Here is a 22457-nt window from a genome sequence, read left to right as displayed (position 1 = left end):
AGTTCCACGCGAGATGTCCTAGGAAACCCAAGACATCCACCTGAGGCTAACAGGGTTACCCTTCTTTTTAGAAAACCCAGATCTTTCCTTCTTAAAAAAAAGGGCATCCTCCCTGGAGGATCTCAGATGGATGGCACTATAAGCCTTTGTGAGGGCACACCAGCTGAGATCCAGCTCTCCACTGGTTACTCCATATAGACCCCTATTTCTCAGACACCTAAAATTAAGTGTTAACCTCTGGAGCTGAACCAAATTCTTACTTTGAGTGAAATGAATCTTATCTGTGGAAATCAATGGGTTGGCTATGAGTTTAAGAAACTGTTTCTTAAAATGATAACAATGTAAATTATTTCATATTAAATATTGATTATTTCAACACGTCCGCATGCACTTTCACAAACCTGGCACAATACTACACACATACTTTTCCACCATACAATTTAAGGCATTTTGTTTTCACCCTCTAATTTTTTTGCTGTTTTATTGTCCTTGCAAAGTATTGATAAAATAGACTGTTTCCCAAGGATACAATCTGATAGAAAACAGTTGTTAAATTAAATTTGCAGTTCTATCATGATTTGTTAAGTCCAGCATCTCCAGTAAATGCTTGAGCCTCTTCCAGCTGTTTGCTGCAGCACAAATGCCCAAACTTTTTTCCATGTTAAAGCTAAAATTAGCTTAAATTTTATTGGTTGTCTGCAAGGGCGAGGCACAGAGCAATTGCAGATCCTATAGGTTTGGAACAGGGCCTCATACAAAATCGTCTGAGGGATCCCAGATGATTGTAAAGTGCTTAGATATTATCATTGGCATAGTAAAGGTAATTACAAGGAATGGAACTTTACTAATTTCTAATTTGGTCAATATTGCATTCAACCACTACCTCAGACACCTCATATAGATAGGTGAATTAACTCATCTTTTTTATCTACCAGTACATGATTACATACTGCAGTAATGAGCGCAGTACAAACAGATCGGTGGTCTGAAAGAGGTGCACTCTACAGGAATAACCTTTCTTGGTGTTGAGGATTTCCAGTGAAATGATGAGTAATCTCAACCTCTACTAAGGAAAAATAGGGGAAGTGGTGAAACACTTTGATATCTCAGACCCTTTTCTGGGTACAGAGAAGGTAGGGTAGGATAGGGTAGGGTAGGGTATGGCAGGGTAAGGTAGAGTAGGGTAGGGCAGCATAGGGTAGAATAGAGTAGGGTAGGGTAGAGTAGGGTAAGACAGGGTAGGGTAGGATAAGGTAGAGTAGAGTAGGGTAAGGTAGAGTAGGGTAGGGTATGGTAGAGTAGGGCAGGGTAGAGTAGAGTAGGGTAGGGTAGAGTAGAGTAGGGTAGGGTAGAGTAGGGTAAGTTCAGGTAGGGTACGGTAGGACATGTAGAGAGGAAGTGAATGTATTTTTCTGTGGGCTCTGACAAGACTTTGGCAACAAATCCAGATTTTGCCATGTTTCTGTGGATTGGCAATCTTTCCAGGAAAATGGCATGCAACAGACAAAAGGCATCCTGAAGTCACTCAGAGATGACGCCCAGCAGAGCCACAGATCGCTCAAGCAGCAAACAGCATGGCTTAAAGAGCGGACACAAGAAGGTATCACAAACAAACCAGCCTTCCCTTTCCCCAAACCACTTTTCTACTAAAAACACTACATCTTAATGAGTTTAGTAGCCCTCTAGAAATGAGGGCAAGTAATTGCAACATTACTGACAGGATTCAAGATCAAGTTTACCACATTTAACCAGAATAAAAGCCAATTATGATGGCTCAACTCACTGGAGATACCGTAACATGTAATTAAAATATACTTTAAAAAAAAGAAAGAAAGAAGAAAAATAAAAAGCAGGTTTTGATAAGCAGTTCTAGAAGTCCAGGTCATCCTGGCCAATCTCATTAGAGTCTTCTTTCTTTTTAGAAGCCTGAACATTTTCAGTATGTTCAACCTCCTTTGGATCTGCCCCTTCAACGTCTACCTGGTCCTCATCTTCCAAAGGATCAGTGCATGAAGATGCTTTGTCCTCTTCTTCCTCGCTGTCAGGATACATCTGTGAGGGTTTGCTGCTCTCATCACTGTGCACTTCTCCATTAGGAAGATTGCTCATGGAGTTATTGTCATCTTTGCATTCTTCTTCATCTTCAGACCCCTTCTGAGATTGCTGTGAGAAGTTTCCTACAGAAGAATAACAAGAAAAGGCAGCTGCTTTGTTCAGAGTCCCTAGCCTTTTATTGCTTTTTCTTTCTTTGGCCTTTAAGGCTCTCTCAGAAACCTTGTTACCTTTCACCTGTTTCAATTCATGCTTTTCATGTGCCTTGTCAGGGTCATCACTAGTAGGTTTCTCAAAATTCTCATCACATTTGTCATCTCCTTCACTGTTGTTTTTCTCCTTATCTGAACACATCTCATCTGATTCTGGATTTGCATCTTCCTCTGCTTCAGCTTCATGCTGCTCAGCTTCACTTCCTTCTGCAGCATTTCCTTCAGGACTGTTGACAGTTCCAGAGCCGTCAGCATCTCCTCTGCATTCAGATGTCTCTTCCTCATTATCAGCCCCAATGTCCTCATCCTCTTCTTCTTCAGCATCATTGTCAGCTTCAGTTTCCTGTTCTTCATTTTGAGTTTCTTCTTGTTCTTCCTCTTCTCCATTAACTTCCTCCTCCTCTTCCTTTGCTTCTTCCTCCTCCTCCTCTTTGGGGTTTTCTACCTCTTCTACTTCCTGCTCCTCTTGTTTTGATTCTTCCTCTTCTTTTGCTTCATCATGCTCCTTGCTTACTTCTTCCTCTTTTTCCTCTTCCTCCTCTTTTGCTTCTTCCTCCTCCTTCATGTCTTCCTCTTCTTCTTTTGTTTCTTCCTCTTCCTCCTTCCCTTCCTCTCCCTCTTCATTTGCTTCTTCCTCTTCCTCCTCTTCTTCCTCTTCCTCCTCTTTTGCTTCTTCCTTCTCCTTCATGTCTTCTTCTTCTTCTTTTATTTCTTCCTCTTCCTCTTTTGTTTCTTCCTCTTCCTCCTTCCCTTCCTCTCCCTCTTCATTTGCTTCTTCCTCTTCCTCCTCTTCTTCCTCTTCCTCCTCTTTTGCTTCTTCCTTCTCCTTCATGTCTTCTTCTTCTTCTTTTATTTCTTCCTCTTCCTCCTTCCCTTCCTCTCCCTCCTCATTTGCTTCTTCCTCTTCCTCCTCTTTTGCTTCTTCCTCCTCCTTCATGTCTTCCTCTTCTTTTGTTTCTTCCTCTTCCTCCTTCCCTTCCTTTCCCTCCTCATTTGCTTCTTCCTCTTCCTCCTCTTTTGCTTCTTCCTCCTCCTTCATGTCTTCTTCTTCTTTTATTTCTTCCTCTTCCTCGTCTTTTGCTTCTTCCTCCTCCTTCATGTCTTCTTCTTCTTCTTTTATTTCTTCCTCTTCCTCCTCTTTTCTTTCTTCTTCCTCCTCCTTCACTTCTGTCTCCTCCTCCTTCTCTTTTTCTTCATTTATTTCTTCTTCCTCCACTGTTTCCTCTGCTCCTTCCTCTTCTACTTCCTCATCTTCTTTCTCTTTTGTTTCTCCCTCCTCCTCTTCTTTTGTTTCCTCCTCTTCTTCTAGATTCATTATTTCTTCTTCCTCTTCCTTCTCCTCTTTTGCTTCCTCTTCTCTCTCTTTTGCTTCTTCCTCCACTTCTGCTTCTTTCTTTTCTTCTTCATTGGTTTCTTCATCTTTAACTTCATTCTCCACCTCACAGTTTTGATTTTCTGATATTTCAGATCCTTCACCTCCATTCAACATTGAGCTGCCCATTTCATTTAATTCTGGCTCCTTTTCTTCATTGCCCTCCACTTCCGTTTCACCTTCGTCATTCTCCTCATTTGGATTGCCATTCTCTGTTGCTTCTTCCACAGAACTACTGGGAGTTGTTTTGTTGTCTTGGGCTGCTTCTGAGACACAGGCTTCCTCATTATAATTTTTCTTTAACCTCAGGATTTGCTGTAAATCAAATGCTTTCATGACTGGGGCATTGGTGGCCACCACTGGATTTCTTGTGGGTTTGGAAGCCATTTGTTTCCTCACACAAGAGTCACATGGGCAGTATTCCTCCTCACTTGTTTGTTTACTAATACTGGCCTCAAAAGCTTCACTGAATGCTGTATCTTTATCTACATCAAAAGATAAGTCTGATGTGTCTTCTAGCCTAGTCTGGTTTCCATTCTTGTCACTGAAGTGTGACTTTTTATGCATAGTTTGCAATCGCAGTCTCCTCTGCTCAGTTTGGAGTGTTGACTCTCGTCTGAGAGGTTCATCCGGAGGTCTTGGCAGCTTCTTCCCTGCTCTGGTTTTGATCTTTCTCAGCTCCTTCTCTATGCTTTTTTGTATCCTTTTACTCACTTCCTCCTTCAGTTCCAATATCATTTCATCCATTTGTTGGTTGTCCTGCAGGTTCCACCTGACTTTGAATTCATTCATGGCACTGACATAGTGAGCCATGAACTCCTTCTCAATTTTCTTGAGTAGTTTCAGGACCCAAACTGGGTCTGGATCCATTGAGTTTTGCTGAACAAAGGATGTGCCCACACTGGTGGCTGTATCAACTTTGGGTTCTGGGTCATTTGGAGACTCTTTTTCAAGCTGCTCTTCCAAATAGTCTTTCAGCTCTGTTCCACAGTCAGCATCATTGACATTTGTATTGTCAGTAGCGGCTAGCTGATCAGCTTCTTCTTCAAGATTTTCTTTTGGGAGTTCATCGTTCACAACTTCAGATTCTTCTTGTTCTCCATTTTCAGTTAATTTGCGGTTTTCTTTGTCTTCATTGTCTCCCTCTTCCTCCTGACCATGTTCACAGTTACTGCACTGGTCCTCCTTATTCTCTTCTGCCTCTTGAATTAGAGAGTTCTCTCTAGTAGACTGTGCTTTTTCCTCAGCCTTTGATTTTGAGCAGGCTGTTGAAGGTCGGGATGACTGCTCTTCCTTTTGACTTTGCTTCTCAGCCTCAGTCAGTTCAGTGCCAGTCTCTACATTTTCCACTTGTCCAGATGATTTGAATTCAGCAGTTTTCTGTGCCGCCAAAGTGCAGTCTCTGGCACCAGCTGTATTCTCTTCCACTGAGCCACCAGAACCACTGTTAACATCAACCCCAGAAGAGGACATGGGAGTGAAGTCATAATCTACAGATTTGGGGGCTTTAAACGCTGAGGATGTCTTTGCCTGTTCACACGCTTCTTGATCTGAACATGGGCCACTTTTTTCAGGTACGCATTCAAACCACAGGGCTTGAAAAACATTTAGCAGCTCCATGTACCTTGGCTTATTCAAACATTTTGATTTATCTGATGGACCTTCTGACTCTTCGTCAAGGAGCTGGAGACTGGCAAGACAAGTAATCAGAATACTGGCAGAGTTACTCAGTTTCCTCCCCATAGTAGGGGACACTTCAGGCAAACTGTTCGATCGGTCAAATTTTGTTTCATGTTTTGAACTAAGCAAGGCCTTCATGATCTGGACTGAAGTCTGGACAGTGGTTGGCAGGTCTCTTCTGTTGCTATTTTGTTGGGATGTAGCTGACTGGCTGCATTCTGCCTGGTCAGCTTTGTCAGCTTCGGACACAACCTCAGAGATTTGTTCCTGATTCATGCATTCTTCAGCCTCTTCATTAATAGCTGTACCTTCTGCTGCCTCTTTTCCTACTTCATCCTTTGCCTCATTTTCAGCCTCCTCCTTTTTCTCAGCTTTTTCATCCTCTGAGATTTCCTCAGCATTTGTACAATATGATACCTCAGTGGTTGCCTCCATACATTCCTCTTCTACATTATCCTCCATTTCATATTTCATAAGCAATGTTTCTGAAGGGATTTTACTCAGCCATTCTTGCACAACCTCTTCTGGAGATGTATTTGGTAGAGTAGATGGCACTAGTTCACTCCCTTCCTCCTGCATGTCCATGCCTTCTAACTCTTCCTCTACTTTTTTATTGCAAGAAACATCAATCTCTTTACTCTTCTCATCATCTATTTCAGCTCCAGCTGATTTAGACCCATAGGAAGTTGCTTTGGAGGAATCAACAATTTCTTTGTGCTCTTTTCGTGGGGTCATCACTGAAGCAGTACCTATGCTGCTAATGGAGGAATTCTTGAACATGGTTGAACGAATTTTTTTGCTCTTTGGCTTCCCTTTTGGTGGGGCAGGGCAATGTATACTGCATACTGACACAGCGTCAGGCAATGATGCTTGGCTGGAGTTTGACATCTCCACATGAAGATTTCCAGTTTTTATCTGCCTTGATTTTGAATACTTAGATACATCTGATTGTGAGCATCTATCATCACTTTCCTGGGATATATGTGCTAACAAGCATTTATCTTTTATTTCTGACCTTGATGAGACTCTTGAAGAGACACTTGCAGTATTTCCATTCTTAATCCCAGTCTCAGTTAAATGGTCAAATTTTGAACATACACTCTCACTCATACTTCCCTGTCTTGAAGAAGGGGCCTCTGAATTAATCTTAGAATGACCCTCTCCAGCTTTTCCATTAGGGCTTGAAACACTTGAGCAGACAGATGATGATTTGCTATTTTCTTCTCTATGGCTTCTCTTCTTTGAGCCTTTTGAGGATTCACTGTAGCCATTGGTGGTACTTTTCAAGCTTTTCTCCTCTGTAAAACCTGCATTTGCCTCTGTTTCACTAACAGATGAAATGTTTGAATGAAAAGATCCTGACTTATGAGACATGAGGTCTCCAACAGACTTTTTTTTTATTTCACATGAACTTTTGGAGTAATTGGATGTCCTGCTGCATGATCTCAGATCATCTGCATGGAGGGAATTCTTCTTTTTATTCAGAGTGGATTCAAGTGAAGACACAGACATTTCAGACTGTGTGTCCAAATGAATATGTCTGTGTTTGCTCTTTTGGGATCCTCTGGAGGAGCAAGAAGCATTGCACAGAATGACCTCCTCACTGTCACTTCTCTTGCTGTCCCTGACACTAGCTCTGGAATGAGGAGTTCCTTGTGTAGAGCATCGGTCACCTTCACTGCTTTCATCTCTAATCAATTGACTGGGCTTTGATTTTGCTGACACTGAGCTGACTTCATTGATTTCATTTTCTTCTTCCTCTGCTTCAACCTCTTCAGCCTCTTTCTTTGGGTTGGACTCACTGGAGAAGGAGGAGATCACTGCATTGTCATCAGAATGGTCATCCTGTTCACTCTTTGCTCTTGGTGCAGTACAGTTACTAGACTTGCTGTGCACACTATTGGCAGGAGTGGAAGACCTAGTGTTACTGTCTTGATTTGCCTTCTGAAGGCTTGAGGAGGACGTGCTCCTATCCACACTACTTGTTTCCTCACATACATTCTTCTTGCTCTTTCTGGACTGCAGAGATGACCTTGACATGGCACTCCCAACTCTGCTGCTTTCAACCTCTTCCCCACCATCCTTTAAGCACTTCACAGAGGAGACTTCAAAACAAGTTTCATCTTCATTTTGTGAATTGGTTTTGCTGGCCTCATGGTCTTCAGGGGTTTCTTGAGTATCCAGGTTGTTTTCACAGCTTGAATGTGACATTATACCCAAGGATGAAGGTCTCTGACTATTGCTTGTGCTTGTTTGAGTGTATTCTTGCTGGTCTTCTCCATTGGAAGCACCTGTTGACAAATCACTTTGACACGTGCACTTTTTAATGGATCGATATGCTACTCTGTTCTCTATAGTCTCTGAGTAGGATGAGGACTCTTGCACAATGTGCTCAGAGAATTCCTCACTGGATGTGGTGCGGAGGCTATCCACAGAAGCCATTTTTTTGTGGACTACTCTCCTTCGGGAAGATGTGCTGGAGCATGATGACCGTGTGTGCCAGGTGCTTCGTACACTGGGCTCTCCCCTCTGGGATGTGTGCATGGGGTTTTTCCAAATGTCATAGTCCTGGTGTTTCTTTCCACAGCTATGACAATGAGCCTCATCACATTCCGATTCCTCAAGTTTCGACATGTAAGAATCAATATCACAGGGATATAATGACTCATCTGCCTCTGAGCTGGCTTCTGGGTTCATTTTCTCTATGGGGTGTACTCCATTGTCTTCCCCTACACCTGACTCTTCGCAAGGCATCTGGTTCATCAGATTGGACTTTTTGATCTGGGTGGACCACTGCAAAGTCTCATCATTTAGCAAACGGAAGCGGACTTTCATCTCAACAGACAAGCTGCCATCCTTGTTCACATGTACCCGCTTTTCTATGTCATCATTGACCAAGGAATGGACCAGGTCCCCAGGTTTTGAATGCAAGCAACTGTTTGAGAAAGGTACACCATTATCTGGTGAGGCAGCAAGACCATTAGGATATGATTTTTCTGATGATAAAGAAAATCTCATTGACCTATTGCTTGATGCTGTTCGTGGATGGATAACACTTTTTTTGGCTTTCAGTCCAAAGTCCACTGGAGTTTGAAATAAGTGAAGAAAAGAAAGATGGAGACAAATGTGAACTCATATAAAGATGGCACAAAATATATAGACCAAACCCTCAAATTAGTTGATACTGATATTATTCTATTAAAGCTGAGCTTATAGCAGTTTTCATAATTTGAAAATTTGGCTTTGACTAAGCGATGGCCATAAATGTTGAGTTTTGAATGAATAATCAGCATTTAAATCTTCTATACATTAATTTTATTTTTTTAACCTAAATTGAAACACAGAAACTTTTTTTTGTTGTAATAGGTGCATGCCAAGAAGAAAAATTTTAATGCAAAGAGAGATTTACTCTCAGACTTTCTCTGTTTTACCATGATGCAAATATCCTTTTATTCAAGTGTGCAAGTTTTCATCTTTCTTATTTAGTTAGTGAAAAATACATGGAGAAGTCACCCTCTTCCTTAGCAAGAAGTCAAGTATCACACATTTATTGTGCATCATCCACTTCTCCACTCACATGCCAAGAAACACAGTCATGTAGACCAGAGCAGCACTCAGACCCTGCAGGGATGTGCCACTGTGAATAATAACAATGTTTATTAAAAAAAAACCCCACAAATGATAAAGGAATCATAAGCTGATGACAGTTGCAAAGAAAAATCATGGTAGTTCTAGAAGAAATCAGTGATAGTAAGGGAATTTTAAGAATTGTAATCAAAAGCACATCTCTATGGCCAAAGCAGTGATCTGCAGAGATTTACTGAGGTCATACACCCTTTATTTCAAGCAGAGTACATTGTCATTGTGCTGTCTTGAGAAATGCATCTATCTTGTTTCTAATATATGTTTATTCAAAGTGTACTTAAGACATATCTGGGCATATGGATATGAAGCTGAATGGTGGGCATTTTAGGAAGGAAGTGTTGAACAGAAAACACATCAAAGAAGATTACATGAAATAACTCTTATCTAACCATCTTTATGAATTTGAGCTGATATATTGCTCAGTCTTTTTATGGACAAAGTTTTAGTTTATTTGCACTGCTCTCTCCTATTTTTTATGTCTTGATCAGAAAGTGTGAGATGTCTCTGTCCCTAAGTTTCTACAACTTGTCAAAACACAAGTGAGCATTTCCTGGCTCCTAGTATTCACAATGGAGAGAAACAGGTGCACCTCCAGAGCGTATTTCATTTCATCCTAAAAAAAAAACTCTATGAGTGAGATTAATTGCCCTTTGGAAATAGGAAGTTTCTTTTCATAGGCTACTGAGGATGGTTGATTTAATTACATGTGACTTCAGATAACTCATGATGAAGTGCCTAAGAAGTATCAACCTGAGTAATCTATGACATACTCCTTCCTGAACACAATCTTTCCATAAAAACATGGTTTGTTTCCAAAGGGCTACATTGCAGCTGTAACCTGTAGGAGAAACTGAGTCTCCTGCTGACAAAAAGTGGGCACCCTCTTATCCTGGTGCAGGCAAATGCAAAGTGCAAGCGTTATATGACAGACAGACAAGGGGATAGAGTATTCGTGGGAAATCTCAAGAGTTTGGGAAGTCTCAGAGGCAGACACAGGAAAGGAGGGAGTTCTGGAAGGAAAAGGAGACACAGAGATATGAAAGAGGAAGGGAAGTCAGCCAGACATGGGTAGCATGTAAAAGAAAGACTGGAGGGTGTAGGGAGGAAATCCTAGAAGGAAACCAGAGAAAAAGAAGGGGAGGATGGAAAGGCTTGGGAGGCAGAGAGAGGGAAGTACATTTTCCACATGAAATCTGCGCATTGGGGCAGTACAATAGGTGCCTGTAATCTCCATGCTGTGGGTCACAGGCCTGGAGATGACTGTGTAATATGCCTGAGAGTTTTTCTTACCTTCATTGTTTTCTTTGACATTGTTGCCATTGGAACGGGGAGCCAGGTTAGGCAGCTTCTCCACTGAGTGTTTCCTCAAATTCTCCATCAGTACGGGTTTGAATGGCTCCCGACCAACACACACCAGCACATTGGGGCAGTGAAGCAGAGCCTGCATGCTGTCGATCTAGAAAGAGTAGAACAAGTGGATCACTATGAGCTGATAGACCAGAGCTAGGTTTTTCCAAGCCCAAAATCAACTAACAATTAGTTGTCACCTAAAATAAAATAAACATGGCTCCAGAGAACTTCAGGATTTACAGAGCCTGTTGGCAGGCTTTGTTGCAGTTTTCTTCCATTGACAGAGAAGCTCTGCTATGCTTTAATCAGATCTTCTAAGATAGGGAAGATAAGGAGATTGAAGATCTCCTAAGAAGGGTGGGAGATATTGCCTCAGGGAGAAGTATCTCATTTTTGTTACAAGGGTTTATATCTTGAGAAAGATTCAGGTATAATCAATGTGATAGTGAGGAAGAGGGCAGAACTAGCAGATTTTCAGTTTCCCTTACAGAGAATACTATTAATTCTTCTAATTAGTGTATGAGACAGTGATTTTTATTTGGTAACTGCTACATTTCAGATTGACCATTAGTTCTCTTCCTTCCTCTGCTCAGAAAGAGACAAGAACTGTGACTTCCCCTAATATTACCTCACATACTGTCTCAAATATTACTTCACGTATTACCTTAATACAGACTATGTGGGACATTGTCCTTCAGAGAAGCAAGTGCCTGTGAATGATCCTCCATTCTTAAGGCTTAGACACTGCCTCTTCATCTTCACTGCATGACCTGTTTCTGAATTACACACCCAGTCCTTTATGTCAGCTGCAGCTAGTAGCAGGGAGCAGAGCTAGATGTGGCAGAGAGTCACTTTTACCCAAATACAAAGATTACATCTCTAAAGGAGCAGGACTCTGTCTTGTGATATGAACTGGCTAGACAAAACCCAGACCCCTCTTCCATCTTGCTGCTGCAATCTCTTAATTTGAAAGACTGAAGTTAAGCTCTCGGGTAAGATACTTGATGGCTTCTAAAATGATGAGAAGGCTATTGCCGTCTGAGAGGACTTTAGAGTGGCCAGCACCTGGCAGCTTTGTGCTGTCAAGGGCTGCACAACCTAACTAGGATGTCCTTTCCTCCTCAGTCTGCTACATCAGGAGAACATCTCTAAAGCATATAGGGAATTCACCAGTGACAAGTGACCACACAACGAGTTACCAAGGTGCCATCTAGCACGAGTGGTGGGTTAAACACTATCTTGCCTGTAAGATGCACCCTGACCTCACTGTGTCAGTTAATCATCAGTCCCTTAGCTAGCAACCGAGTATGGAAGAGAACAAATCTCACAGGAGCTGCGATGACAGTTCAGCTGTTGTCACACATGCCTGGCATAACAGTGCATGGAGGGTGGACCTCATGCTCTAAATATTGCTGTAGCAAAGGAATGAAGAATCAGGCCCCCCTCAGAGCCCAAGTCCTCATTTTGGGGAATGCATTTAGGGTTTTCTGAGATTAGTTAGTACCACCAGGGCTTTGAGAGGTACAAAGATAGTAGTGCTGGATCTTGTGCAAGTAAGAGGAGGGTTAATGTGTGAAGCATGACAGAACAAGACAAGAGGCAGGTAGAACCACATTCAAGATCCAGTTAAACACTTCTGGTAATTTTGCTTACAGTAAAGCATATGGCAGCAACTTTTCAGTGGGATTACACTAAAATCTCGTCATCTTCCCATTATTTTTCTTTTATTGTTTACACTATAACACTTGCGACCTGAGGCCCATTGAGTTTGTTGCTATGAAAGTCCATATTAAGATAGGCTCTGCACTCTAAAGCTTAACCTCAGACTTTCAAATTAAGAGATTGCAGCATCAAGATGGAAGAGGGGTCCAGGCTTTATCTAGCCAGTTCAAATCACAAGATAGATTCCTCCTCCTTTGGAGAGGTAAATGTCAATAAATCCACTTCTGGTCCATATATTTGTAAAGGAAACATCTTTCTACCTCACTTAAGAAGTTTATAGAGAGGCTATAATTTAATAAATAGAATATTTTGAGCAAGTTTTTGCCACCTGTATATTCCTTTTCCTTCTTTACTTTGTTGTGGTTATTGTTGTTTGCTTTTTCATTCCTTTAGTGAGATCTTTCGCCTTGCACTGATACAAGTAGAAAAATAACGAGGCTAAAAAAGGAGAGAGAGAAAAGGACAAAGAGGGACACAAGAAATAAAACCAGATATGAAATCCCTTCTGTCCCTAATGTAAAACTATCTGTCTTTAAACCCCCACTAAGTTTAGGAACTATTTCTGTTTGTAAAGGACAATTTTTCAGTGAAAGCTATTTTTTGCACAGGACATTTCCTCACATGGCACTGTGTCTGTGTATAGACACTTCAATCACACTCATCACTGCTGTGTTATGTGTGTAGAAAATAGATGGTGCCAATGACACAGTTTCAGGAATCAATGGAGCCGAGCCAGCTGAGTTACTGAATTTATGCATACTGCACAAACCAAATCTGTTCATATGGAATACACTTGTGTTATGTGACTTAAAATAAAAAGTCTGTCATATAGTTTTTCTGTCATCATCAGCTCTTTAACAGCATTTATACCTATAACATAGTTTTTATTTGTAGTACCTTGCAAACTTAATCTCTTTGAATTGATAACCATAGAAATTCTAAATCTGGGACACCAGCACTTCATAATGCTTCATTGATGCTTCATTGTTAAAAATATTTTGGGAGTTGTAAATGCAATTGAATGTTTTCTAAGGGTTAAATAAATTATTTCACTCACAGTTGATTTGGTTTAATTCAGTATCTGTTCTGACTGGGCAGTACAGTGCTGTGGAGGTGGGATAATAGTTCACCTTGGTTTGCTCAGCACAGGCCTTTCCCACACTGCTGCATGAATCCCGTCCTCTCAACAGCACGTCACTGCCTGGGCTGTACAGAAGACATCTGTCTTTGGGGCAATCAATATGGCATTTTTTACTAGTGCTAAATTATCTCTAAACAGCATGTCCCCTCTTCAGTGATCAGCAACTTGCAGCTTGCTCAGTGTGTCCAAGGATGAGGCCCATGTGTTGTTTCTCAGATTCGCTTCTTTTTAAGGAAAACATAAAAATTGTTTCTAATGTGAAGGGATCGGACCCTAAAGCTGCAGGCATGCTGATACCTACTCTTACTCCTGTATGTGCTGAGTAAAATACTGGCCCCATTTTAACCAGGGGGATAATGTCTTTTCTGGAGTCTGCATTATACTGCTTACAGCTAGGAAATAACACAAAAACTGGGAACTTTCTTTTCCTATTCTGCAGGAGAGGAGATCGTGTTCTTCTGCTTGAATGTAACAATCACCAGGCAAAAAGTTATTATGACTTCTGTAACTTTATTTTCCCTGCACTTTCTGCCATTGATTTTCGTCCTGGGGGAGGAAACAGGAAATCAAACAGAAAACTGTTGAAGTGGCTTGAGAGAAAAGATTCCAAGATTTGGCAATAACACTATGATGAAAAGCAGACTCAGTGGCTATTCATATTTTAGAAGCACATGAGCCCCAGAGAAAGAGATGAAATACTAGATCTGGTTAAATTCTGTGAAAATAATCTGATATTGAATTGCTGGTCAGAATGAGAGGTGGGAATGGTCTTGCAGAGGACAGTGCGAATTCCAGTGTACGGGATGCTGTTCAAGGCTGAGATATGCCTCCCAGAGTATGACCCTAGCGTAACTCTCATGAGCTTTCTTATTCCAAAGTGATTTGTTCTGGGACCTAGATTTTTATAAGCAACTACTATAAAGGAACATATTGTTAACATCTCTCCTGGATAAATTGTGAAAACCAAGGAACAGGCATCCTTTTATAAGTGTTGAAAACAAAGGACAGGAAAATAATAGCTAGATCTTGCCTCAGATTTTGGACATTTACAAGTTATGTCTGTAGGACTGAACTATTCAACCAAGGCTATATAATCCACGTAAAAAAAAGCAATTTCTGTACCCTAGACTGAACATCTTTTCTACTGAAAAACGAATCATGCTCTGGAGGTGTCTCTTTCTTCCTTGTCAAAAGAACACCTTGAAATGATTAAGAGATATGTAGATACCTAAGATAAGGCAGATGATTATCTCTAGAAGCCACTCAATAGTTATCAGCAAGCATCATCTCAGCTGTATATTGAATATTGGTCTCCAGGGTCCCAGGACTGTCCTACTCGAAGACCGTATTATTTCAATGAGTTGCCGCTGTTAGTTGCTGTGTAAGGAATACAGTCATAATTAACTTCATCTGTATAGTATCGAATGTGGCATAGCCTCAATATAAGTAAAATCAGTATTAAAACATGTCAGCCCAACAAATATAGATAGGAAGACTATCACTGCAATAAATATTAAATTATTTTAAAGGGCCTTGTAAATTTCATTGCAGTTGGTAAAAAGGACTTTAGAGACCATTGTTCTCTGACCTTTACTGAATTGGGTTATTTTAAAATGTATTTATACATGTAATATCATTTAAACGTAAGAAAATTTGTTTCTTTTTTCACTGCGAGGGTGGCCAAACACTGGAACAGGTTGTTCAGTTATGTTGTGGAGTCTCCATCCTTGGAGATATTAAAAACCCAGCTGGACACCTGAACAACCCCATGTAATCTGCTTTGGAAAGGGATCTCTTTGATTGCCAGAGGTCTCCTCCAACATCAGCAATAGTCTGACTCTCTGATTTATTATAGGAGAGGTGGTCGTTTTTTTCATACAGACATCAGCCAGGGGAAAAATGTGGTGGAACTGAAAGGACAGAGGGTAGATGTTCCTATCTGCTTTAGCTGTCACAATCAGTGGAGAAAAATAAATGCCCTCGGGATGTGTTTCATTTTAAAGCAGCAATAAACCTGAAGATATTTGGTGCTTTCTTTTAATGTGGGGGATACACCAGAAGATGCCACAGTGAAATTATATGGTGGTTACTGTTTGGTGAGCACAGATTACTTCCAACATTAAAATTTTTTTGTTTTCCCAGAGATGTCATTAATCTCTTCCAAGCAGTAGCCTGTAAAGAAATCCCTCTAGCAAACAGATTCCGTACTTCCCTAAGGCTGCCGTAGCAAGGTTCTTGAGTACCCATGCCAGGATACCATATTACAAGAAAACAGGATTACAAACCAGTCCAATTTACCTGCAAAAAATGAAGTCAACTGATTGTGAATGAAAAATGAAAATGAATAGCTTATGATGAAGGTTTTTGGTGGGTTACGAAAGAGTTCCTTTGCATTGCTCAGCCCTTTTTTGAGTTCCACCAATATAATTACCCTATCATACCAGGTCATGGGAAGGGTTGCTCACCTTCAAGGCACTTGATCTCCAGAAACAAAAATCCACTAAGCAAAATTCAAAGGGAACAATTTCTAGCAGTTTGCACTCCTTGGGCTGAAATAGACTCCTGTTAGTTCTATTGCATTGTCCCGGGTTCAGCAGTAGCAGTCATTTTTAATCCTTCTTAGTAGCTGGTGCAGTGCTGTGTTTTTGACTTTCGGCCTGGGAACAGCACTGATAACACCAATGTTTTTAATTACTGCTCAAATATTTACCCTGACCAAGGACTTTCTGAGTCTCATGCTCTGCCAGGGAGGAGGGGAAGCCAGGAGGAAGCAGAGACAGAACACCTGACCCAAACTAACCAAAGAGGTATTCCAAACCACAGCATGTCATGCCCACTATGTAAACTGAGGGCAGTTACCCGGAAGGGTTAAGTCACTGCTTAGTTGGGCTGGGTATCGGTCGGCGGCTGGTGAGGTATTGTATTCACTTCCCTTGTTATTTTCCTTATCATTATTATTATTGGTGGTAGCAGCAGTGGTTTGTGTTATACCTTATTTACTGGACTGTTCTTATCTCAAACCATGGGAGTTACCTTCTTTCAATTCTCCTCCCCATCCTCTGGAAAGGGGAGGGAGTGAGCGAACAGCTGTGTGTTTTCTGAGTGACACGCTGGGTTTAAACCATGACATGCATAATCCCTGAAAATGAAATTAATTTCTTAATCTTATTGTAAAAGCTGATCCAAATCCCACTATAACAAATAGAGAGAATCTTGCTGACCTATACAGACTCTAGATCAGGAACCAAGAGAATTATGGATGTTGTGAGTGGAGTTCTGCACCGGAAAGTAAAAATGCTTGCTCTGTTGAAGTATTTTTGTTTGCATCAGTGAAATTCTGGCTGACAAACCACTGTGGTCTCTTAAAGATTAGGTGCTGCCATGTGAAAAAAATTGCAATTGCAGTTTGCTGTCCATTAACACTATATGCACAGACTCTTCCAAGGAAATGTCTTCAGGTTTCATTAAAGTCCTTGTACTTCTGACAAAAAAATGATGATTTTTCAAAATAGTAAAACTTGTGTTTACTTGCATGCTTCATTATCTCATACCACAGGAATTCTCTGTCACAGCAAGATATGTCATGTATGAGTCGGTTCAAAAAGGTTGGATGTTCTTTCCAAGAAAAATGTTTCATAGCTGTTACCCTAAGCCCCACTGGGGAGGCCACCATGTACAAAGTGGAAATGAAAGAACATCCTCTCTTCTGAACTATCTCTTTTTTTTTCCAGCTTGGGTATTATCCATTGAAGGATGGATTGCCTTCATGAATGTTGCAGTATCTACCAAAAAAGGGCTGTGATCTCAACAAGAACCTCTAGGTGCTACTGCAACACAATTAATAATAAAATGTCACCAATACCTAAACAGAAGAAAGACAAAAATAACATCTGTAAAATAAGGAATCTGTTGCTTGTTGTGGAGAACATGCTATCCTCTGGCTCTTCCCAGAGAACAAAGAACTTTCTTCAACCTTACCCATCTCAGAAGCTGAGTTTTGATGAAGGTAAAAGACAGGAGATAGATGCTTGAATTTGCTTTATTTTTTTTTTTAACTCTGCTGGCTACCAGCCAACCAAAGATATCTGAGAGTTAGAAAGAAAATCAGAATGTGGAAATAATGCGAGACACAGTTAAGATCAGAAGTCCATAAACTAATCCACCTTATAAAGAAGCGCAGAGATGTAAGGGAGAAACAGGAAAAGCTTGTAACAGACATGTTGAAGAAAAGCCTAACAGGCTGAGTTCATTGCCTATCATGCTGACTCACTGCCTCATTTCCTTGTGCTCTTTCATCTGTTCCCATTTGTCTTTCATTCAGATTTACAATTTTTGGAGTGCTAACAGCCCTTTTGTTTTATAGTTGTATGACATTCAGTACAGCAGGATCCAGGCTTGGAACAAGCAGGATCCAGGCTTGGTCTCTTTTTAACAATCATTTGTATTTTTTCATGTAAAGAACCCATTTTCCCTTCCCTCTTTGCACTGGGGGAATTAGAGAGTGTTTCTTCTGGGGAGTGGTTTTAAAACTATGATAATCTGTTGGTCAGAAGGTGATTCATGGGGTGTTGTCACTCCATGCCCACACATATATTAGCAAATTAGTAGAAGAAAAAGAGGAAGGTGTAGGAAAGTGTATTACTTGAACCTCACTTTCTCTAACATCAGCATGGGCCAGAAGGCTCACTCCACCACAAGAGAAGGAACATAGAACAAGAGATAATATTGAACTCAAAGTAGGGAATTATTGCATGAATCTAATCCCCTGCAAACTGTACCACCCAAACGATTAGGCCAGAAAAGAATACACAGCATCCCTTCCATCTCCTGCAGTAAATCAAAACTCACATGGTCTTGTACACACCAAATCAAATATCAGGTCCCAAAATCCATATGCAGGAAACAGAAGAGATGCTGGTGTCTTATGCTCCTGCAATAGCAGGTAATATGCTAAACATAAATTATACACTGCTACCTTTATTTGATGCTTAGATCATGGGAATATGTGCCAGTTTCTTGCTCCAGATGCTGAAATGCAGCAATATAAGATGATTGATGTCATACCAACACTTCTGAAAACATCAGCCTCTTCTAGAACTTTTCAGATATGAGCTGTCCAGTTTTCTGTTTAATCCACTGTGTAAAGCTGCATGAAAAATTATACCTTTGGGACTTGTGATCTGGAAATCAGGCAATGAACCACTCAAACAGCCAAGTAAAATATGTGAAAGACAGAGGAATAAATGCACTGCACTGCTTTCTCAGTCAAACACAGGCAAAGATAATGTTCAGCTATTGCACTGCTGGCAGCTTTTCCTAGAGTACTCATGTGTGTGACACTTTGCTTTTCCCATGTGTGTGACACTTTGCATATGCATAAAGAAGGCTTTCTAAGTTTGGCCCTGGAAATAGCCTGGATGAGCATGTCTTTCAGCAGTCCATGAGAAATATTACAATCAGAAGTTCAGTGGTCATTGGAAATCATTTGGGTAGAAGCAGAAGAGAGATGCCACATGGGAAAAAGGGAAGAGAGAGAAAAAGAGGAAAGACTGAAAAAAAAGGCATGAAGAAAGCAGAAAAGTTTTAGTGAAAAAGGTGAAGAGGACAAAAAGGATAAGAACTGGTTCACAGCCTGGTTCAGTTTGGAAGACAGGCTGCTAGGATCGTGTGAGAGATGCCACGGTTACTGCCCCTGTGGAAGATGAGCTGGCTCCTGATGAAGACTGTGGAAGTCTTCAGGAGGACTTCCACTGACTGCTGAATTTAGCTGGGGAGGTCCTCACATCACACTGACTTCATATGCAGACTTCTGATGGCCTTTTCCCTACCCACCCACCCTTGTCAGCTCAAAATGCAGTTGCAGACTGTCCTAGTTGTGAAGCAGCCAAGAAACAGAAAATTGCTTCTAAGGATGCAAATTTCAACACAGAAGAGAGCATTTCTTAGAGAGTTTTGGCTGCGGATATTTTCCACCTTCTGACATACTGCAATTCCTCATTGAAATCAGAGTCCACCACCTGCCCCTTTGGCAATGGGCTCATTAAATCTGGTCCATCCAATATCAGCATTTAAAAATCATGAGTCAGACTAATACCCACTCCACCCCAAGCACCTGCCCTCATCCTCTCTGAGGGCAGGATTAGCTTAAAAATTGTAAAGTTCTAAGAAATGCTAAGCATTTGTTTCTTGTGATTAGCCTTGTGGTGACTGAGTCAGTGGGAAGGATATGGTTCATGAGTTCAAGCTTATTCTTTTGACATAAAGTTCTCAAAACTTACTCTTTCTGTATGGGAAAAATCCACATCATGGATAAAGTTATTCCAGCTGGAAGCTGTGGGAGGAAAGAGGCAAGCGCAACATAGATGTGCTCAAATTGTAGCACTGAGACTGAGTGTATAAACCCCACTGCTTCTAGATCAAGCTCATAGACCTATATGATGCTGTTCCATGGTCCTAGCCAGGTGTCCTTTTGTTCATTGTGCTTCATTGAGCACTATGGATAGAGGCTATGGACTCCAGAAGCTCAGGGCATAAAGAGAAACACATTTACCTGAAAACCCTAGTTTAATTGAATAGTTTTCTTGTTATTGAACTGAAGATTTCAGTCTCAGTTTACAAAGTACAAATTTGGAAGCTAGATCACTGTTTACTTCTACACAGGAGAAGTAGCTTCCCTGATGTTAACAGAATTTATTTCAGAAAAGATACAATTTGAAAGAGAATTAGACATTGCTAAGAATTGCAGCAGAATACTTTGGATTCTTGTTTAGGACCCAAAAGGAAGAAATAAATGGTGAAAATGCAAAACATCTTCTCTTTTACTCTCCCATTATTGGTAAAAACTCCAAAATTTGCATTTGGAACCAGATTTCCGTATTTAAAAAACAAAAAACCCCCCCCCCCAAAAAAAAAAACCACAACAAATTAAAAAAAAAGAAAAAAAAAAAAACAAAACAACAACAAAAAAAAAAACAAACCAGCTTTTTCTGCAAAAATTCTTTGCAGAAACAGTGATTTCTCCTGAAAGTCCTTAATGAAAATTCACAGTTTTTCCAGGAGAGGGTGGAATTCTGCTATTCTTTGTGCTCTAGGTAAATGAATAAACAGAAGCATCATGTTTGCAAATATCATTGCACATACTCAATAATACGATTGGATAATACGATGCCCTGGATTAAATTCAAAAGAATTAGAAAGTAATTACACTTTGCTACATTATTATTGAAAGAACAAAATCTCCTCAGGCTAAGGGAATCATTTGCATTTGGTATATGTTAGATAAGAAATTATTAGATTTGGTATAGGCTAGATAAGAAAGTGGCTAGTGCGCTCAGGGTCCACTTAACTACATCTTGTAAGGCATTGGGCCAAATGATTTCAGGGCATCTCAAAGGTTCATAAAACACACCTGGATATGAGTCTTCTTATGGATCAGGTTCATGGAAAGTTTTGCTGAGGTTTACAGATCGCTTGTGTAAATCTCATTGGAGTCATTGTGGTTTTGGCATGGAATCAGAGAATATTGAACCTGAACCCTGTGGTTTGTTTTTAGATTATGAGTCACACACATGGTGGGTGGAAAGTGGTACAACTCACTTGATAACAACGGTTTGCACCACATGAGGGGCTGAAATTGATTGCAATTATTCATACCTGAACACAGCACAAAACCAATGTCACAGTGAATATGTCAGCATGAAACGAGAAAATTAACTATCCCAAAGAGAGAAATTATCACCTTTCTTCTCTTATTGTTTATATACATGCTACATTTTAAACCAGCAATTTGCCTCCATGTATCCAATTTCCCTCTTCCAGTTCCATCAGGTCTTGATGACACCTGTCATTAAGACAGATGAGCTTGGTAGACAGCCCAAACATGAGTGGCCTAGAGGATGCCTGCAGGCAGTCTACAGATGTCCTAGAAATGGCTGTGTGGCTTTGTAAATCTCAGTCAGGAAATATGTCAGACAAGCCTGTTTCCTGGCCTTGCACCCTAAGGTTGCTGTAAAAGCAGTCGTTATTATCAAGAACGATTTAGTAATAATAGTTAGGCTGATACCTTTACTAATACCAGCTAAAAATAAAAATTCTGTCTTTATTGCAAATTAAGCAATTCTGGATCCAGGGCACTGGAAGAGGGCTGCCTGTACTGTTAAATTGTTAGAATGGTCTTTAGTGCATTTAAAGCCTGGATCAACTGGCATTCTCCCAAGCAATTCCTGGGCAGATCTGGGATTTAACATATGACAGGGATCTTTTCTAAGAAGTAGCTTGAATGTGGCCACCCGATTTTAGAGGCTGTGGGAACTAGACCCTATTTTGGAGGCTACATAGTATAAACAGGTATCAAGAGTGCCATGTAGTGTCAAAGCCAGCATATGCCCTGATATTATTCTGTCTGCTAGAAGCTACCATGGTGCTACTTCCGGCTGAGGAAGATTTTAGCCTACGGATTGCTGCAGACTGGGAAGATCACTGGGGAAAAAATCATTGCATATGTGCCCTTCTGTCTTTCTCCAAGACTACTACAACTGGCCACTGCCAAAGATGACTTGATTTGACCCAGAATGGTTAGTCTTGCCACATCTTGTGTGTCTTGCTCCAAACTCTACACAAACATAGGAGAAAAATGAGGTACTTACCCCAAGGAGTTTCTAATAACTAATCCCTTACAGTCTCCAGTTAGTGGTGCCTGAGGAAGCATTCCTTTGCTCCCCTGATTAACTTGTACAGTAATTCTCTGATCCCTCAAGGAAACTTGGTTTCATACAGTGTTCATTCTGCAATGTTCTTACTTGTAGAGTCTAAGGACAAGAGTCTTTCTAGTCATCTACTCTGTCTTTCTTCATAACAGACTCAATCAGATTTGCTCATTAAGTGTAACAACTTACGGGCAGCCTTGAGTGCGCCTAAGCAAAAATACATCTAAGTCTTGGCCTGACTCCAACAAATATAAAACTAGCCACATCCCTTGGAAAACTGTACTGATGGTTGATAAATCCCATTTGAGAAGCTTATGATAATAATGACCAGTAGCCATAAACTACCTACACTATTTGCCATAACACAATGTGGTTTCAAACACCATACAAGGAGTAGTATCGGATTCTAAGGAAGAATTTGGTTTTGGTTTTGTTTTAATTTAAGACAGCCAGTAAAATTAAGGCCTCATGATTCAAGAGTAAATGCAGAGATCAGGACATCTGTGACTAGACATACAGTCATGTTGCTGGGTTCCTGTGACTTAAAGAAGTCTCAATGACTGTCCAGCTGGTGGGCC

General features: G+C 40.7%; 1 protein-coding gene across 1 annotated transcript in view; it reads right to left on the bottom strand.

Annotated features, from left to right (window-relative positions):
- Positions 1 to 1869: 1869 nt before the first annotated feature.
- RP1L1 (RP1 like 1) overlaps positions 1870 to 22457 on the bottom strand; it is a 44755-nt gene continuing 24167 nt past the window's right edge. The window contains exons 4-7 of the mRNA XM_061460758.1: positions 10252 to 10417; positions 6990 to 8276; positions 3604 to 6128; positions 1870 to 2931 (exon numbers count right to left, since the gene is read on the bottom strand). Of these exons, the coding sequence (XP_061316742.1) occupies positions 1870 to 2931; positions 3604 to 6128; positions 6990 to 8276; positions 10252 to 10417 (5040 nt within the window). The remainder of the gene's footprint in view (positions 2932 to 3603; positions 6129 to 6989; positions 8277 to 10251; positions 10418 to 22457) is intronic.

Source organism: Pezoporus flaviventris, unplaced genomic scaffold, assembly GCF_033815535.1.
Source record: "Pezoporus flaviventris isolate CSIRO_AGI_PZ_B2104156 unplaced genomic scaffold, CSIRO_AGI_Pfla_v1 ptg000031l, whole genome shotgun sequence".
Taxonomy (NCBI): domain Eukaryota; kingdom Metazoa; phylum Chordata; class Aves; order Psittaciformes; family Psittacidae; genus Pezoporus; species Pezoporus flaviventris.
This window is presented reverse-complemented; position numbering and strand designations above follow the sequence as displayed.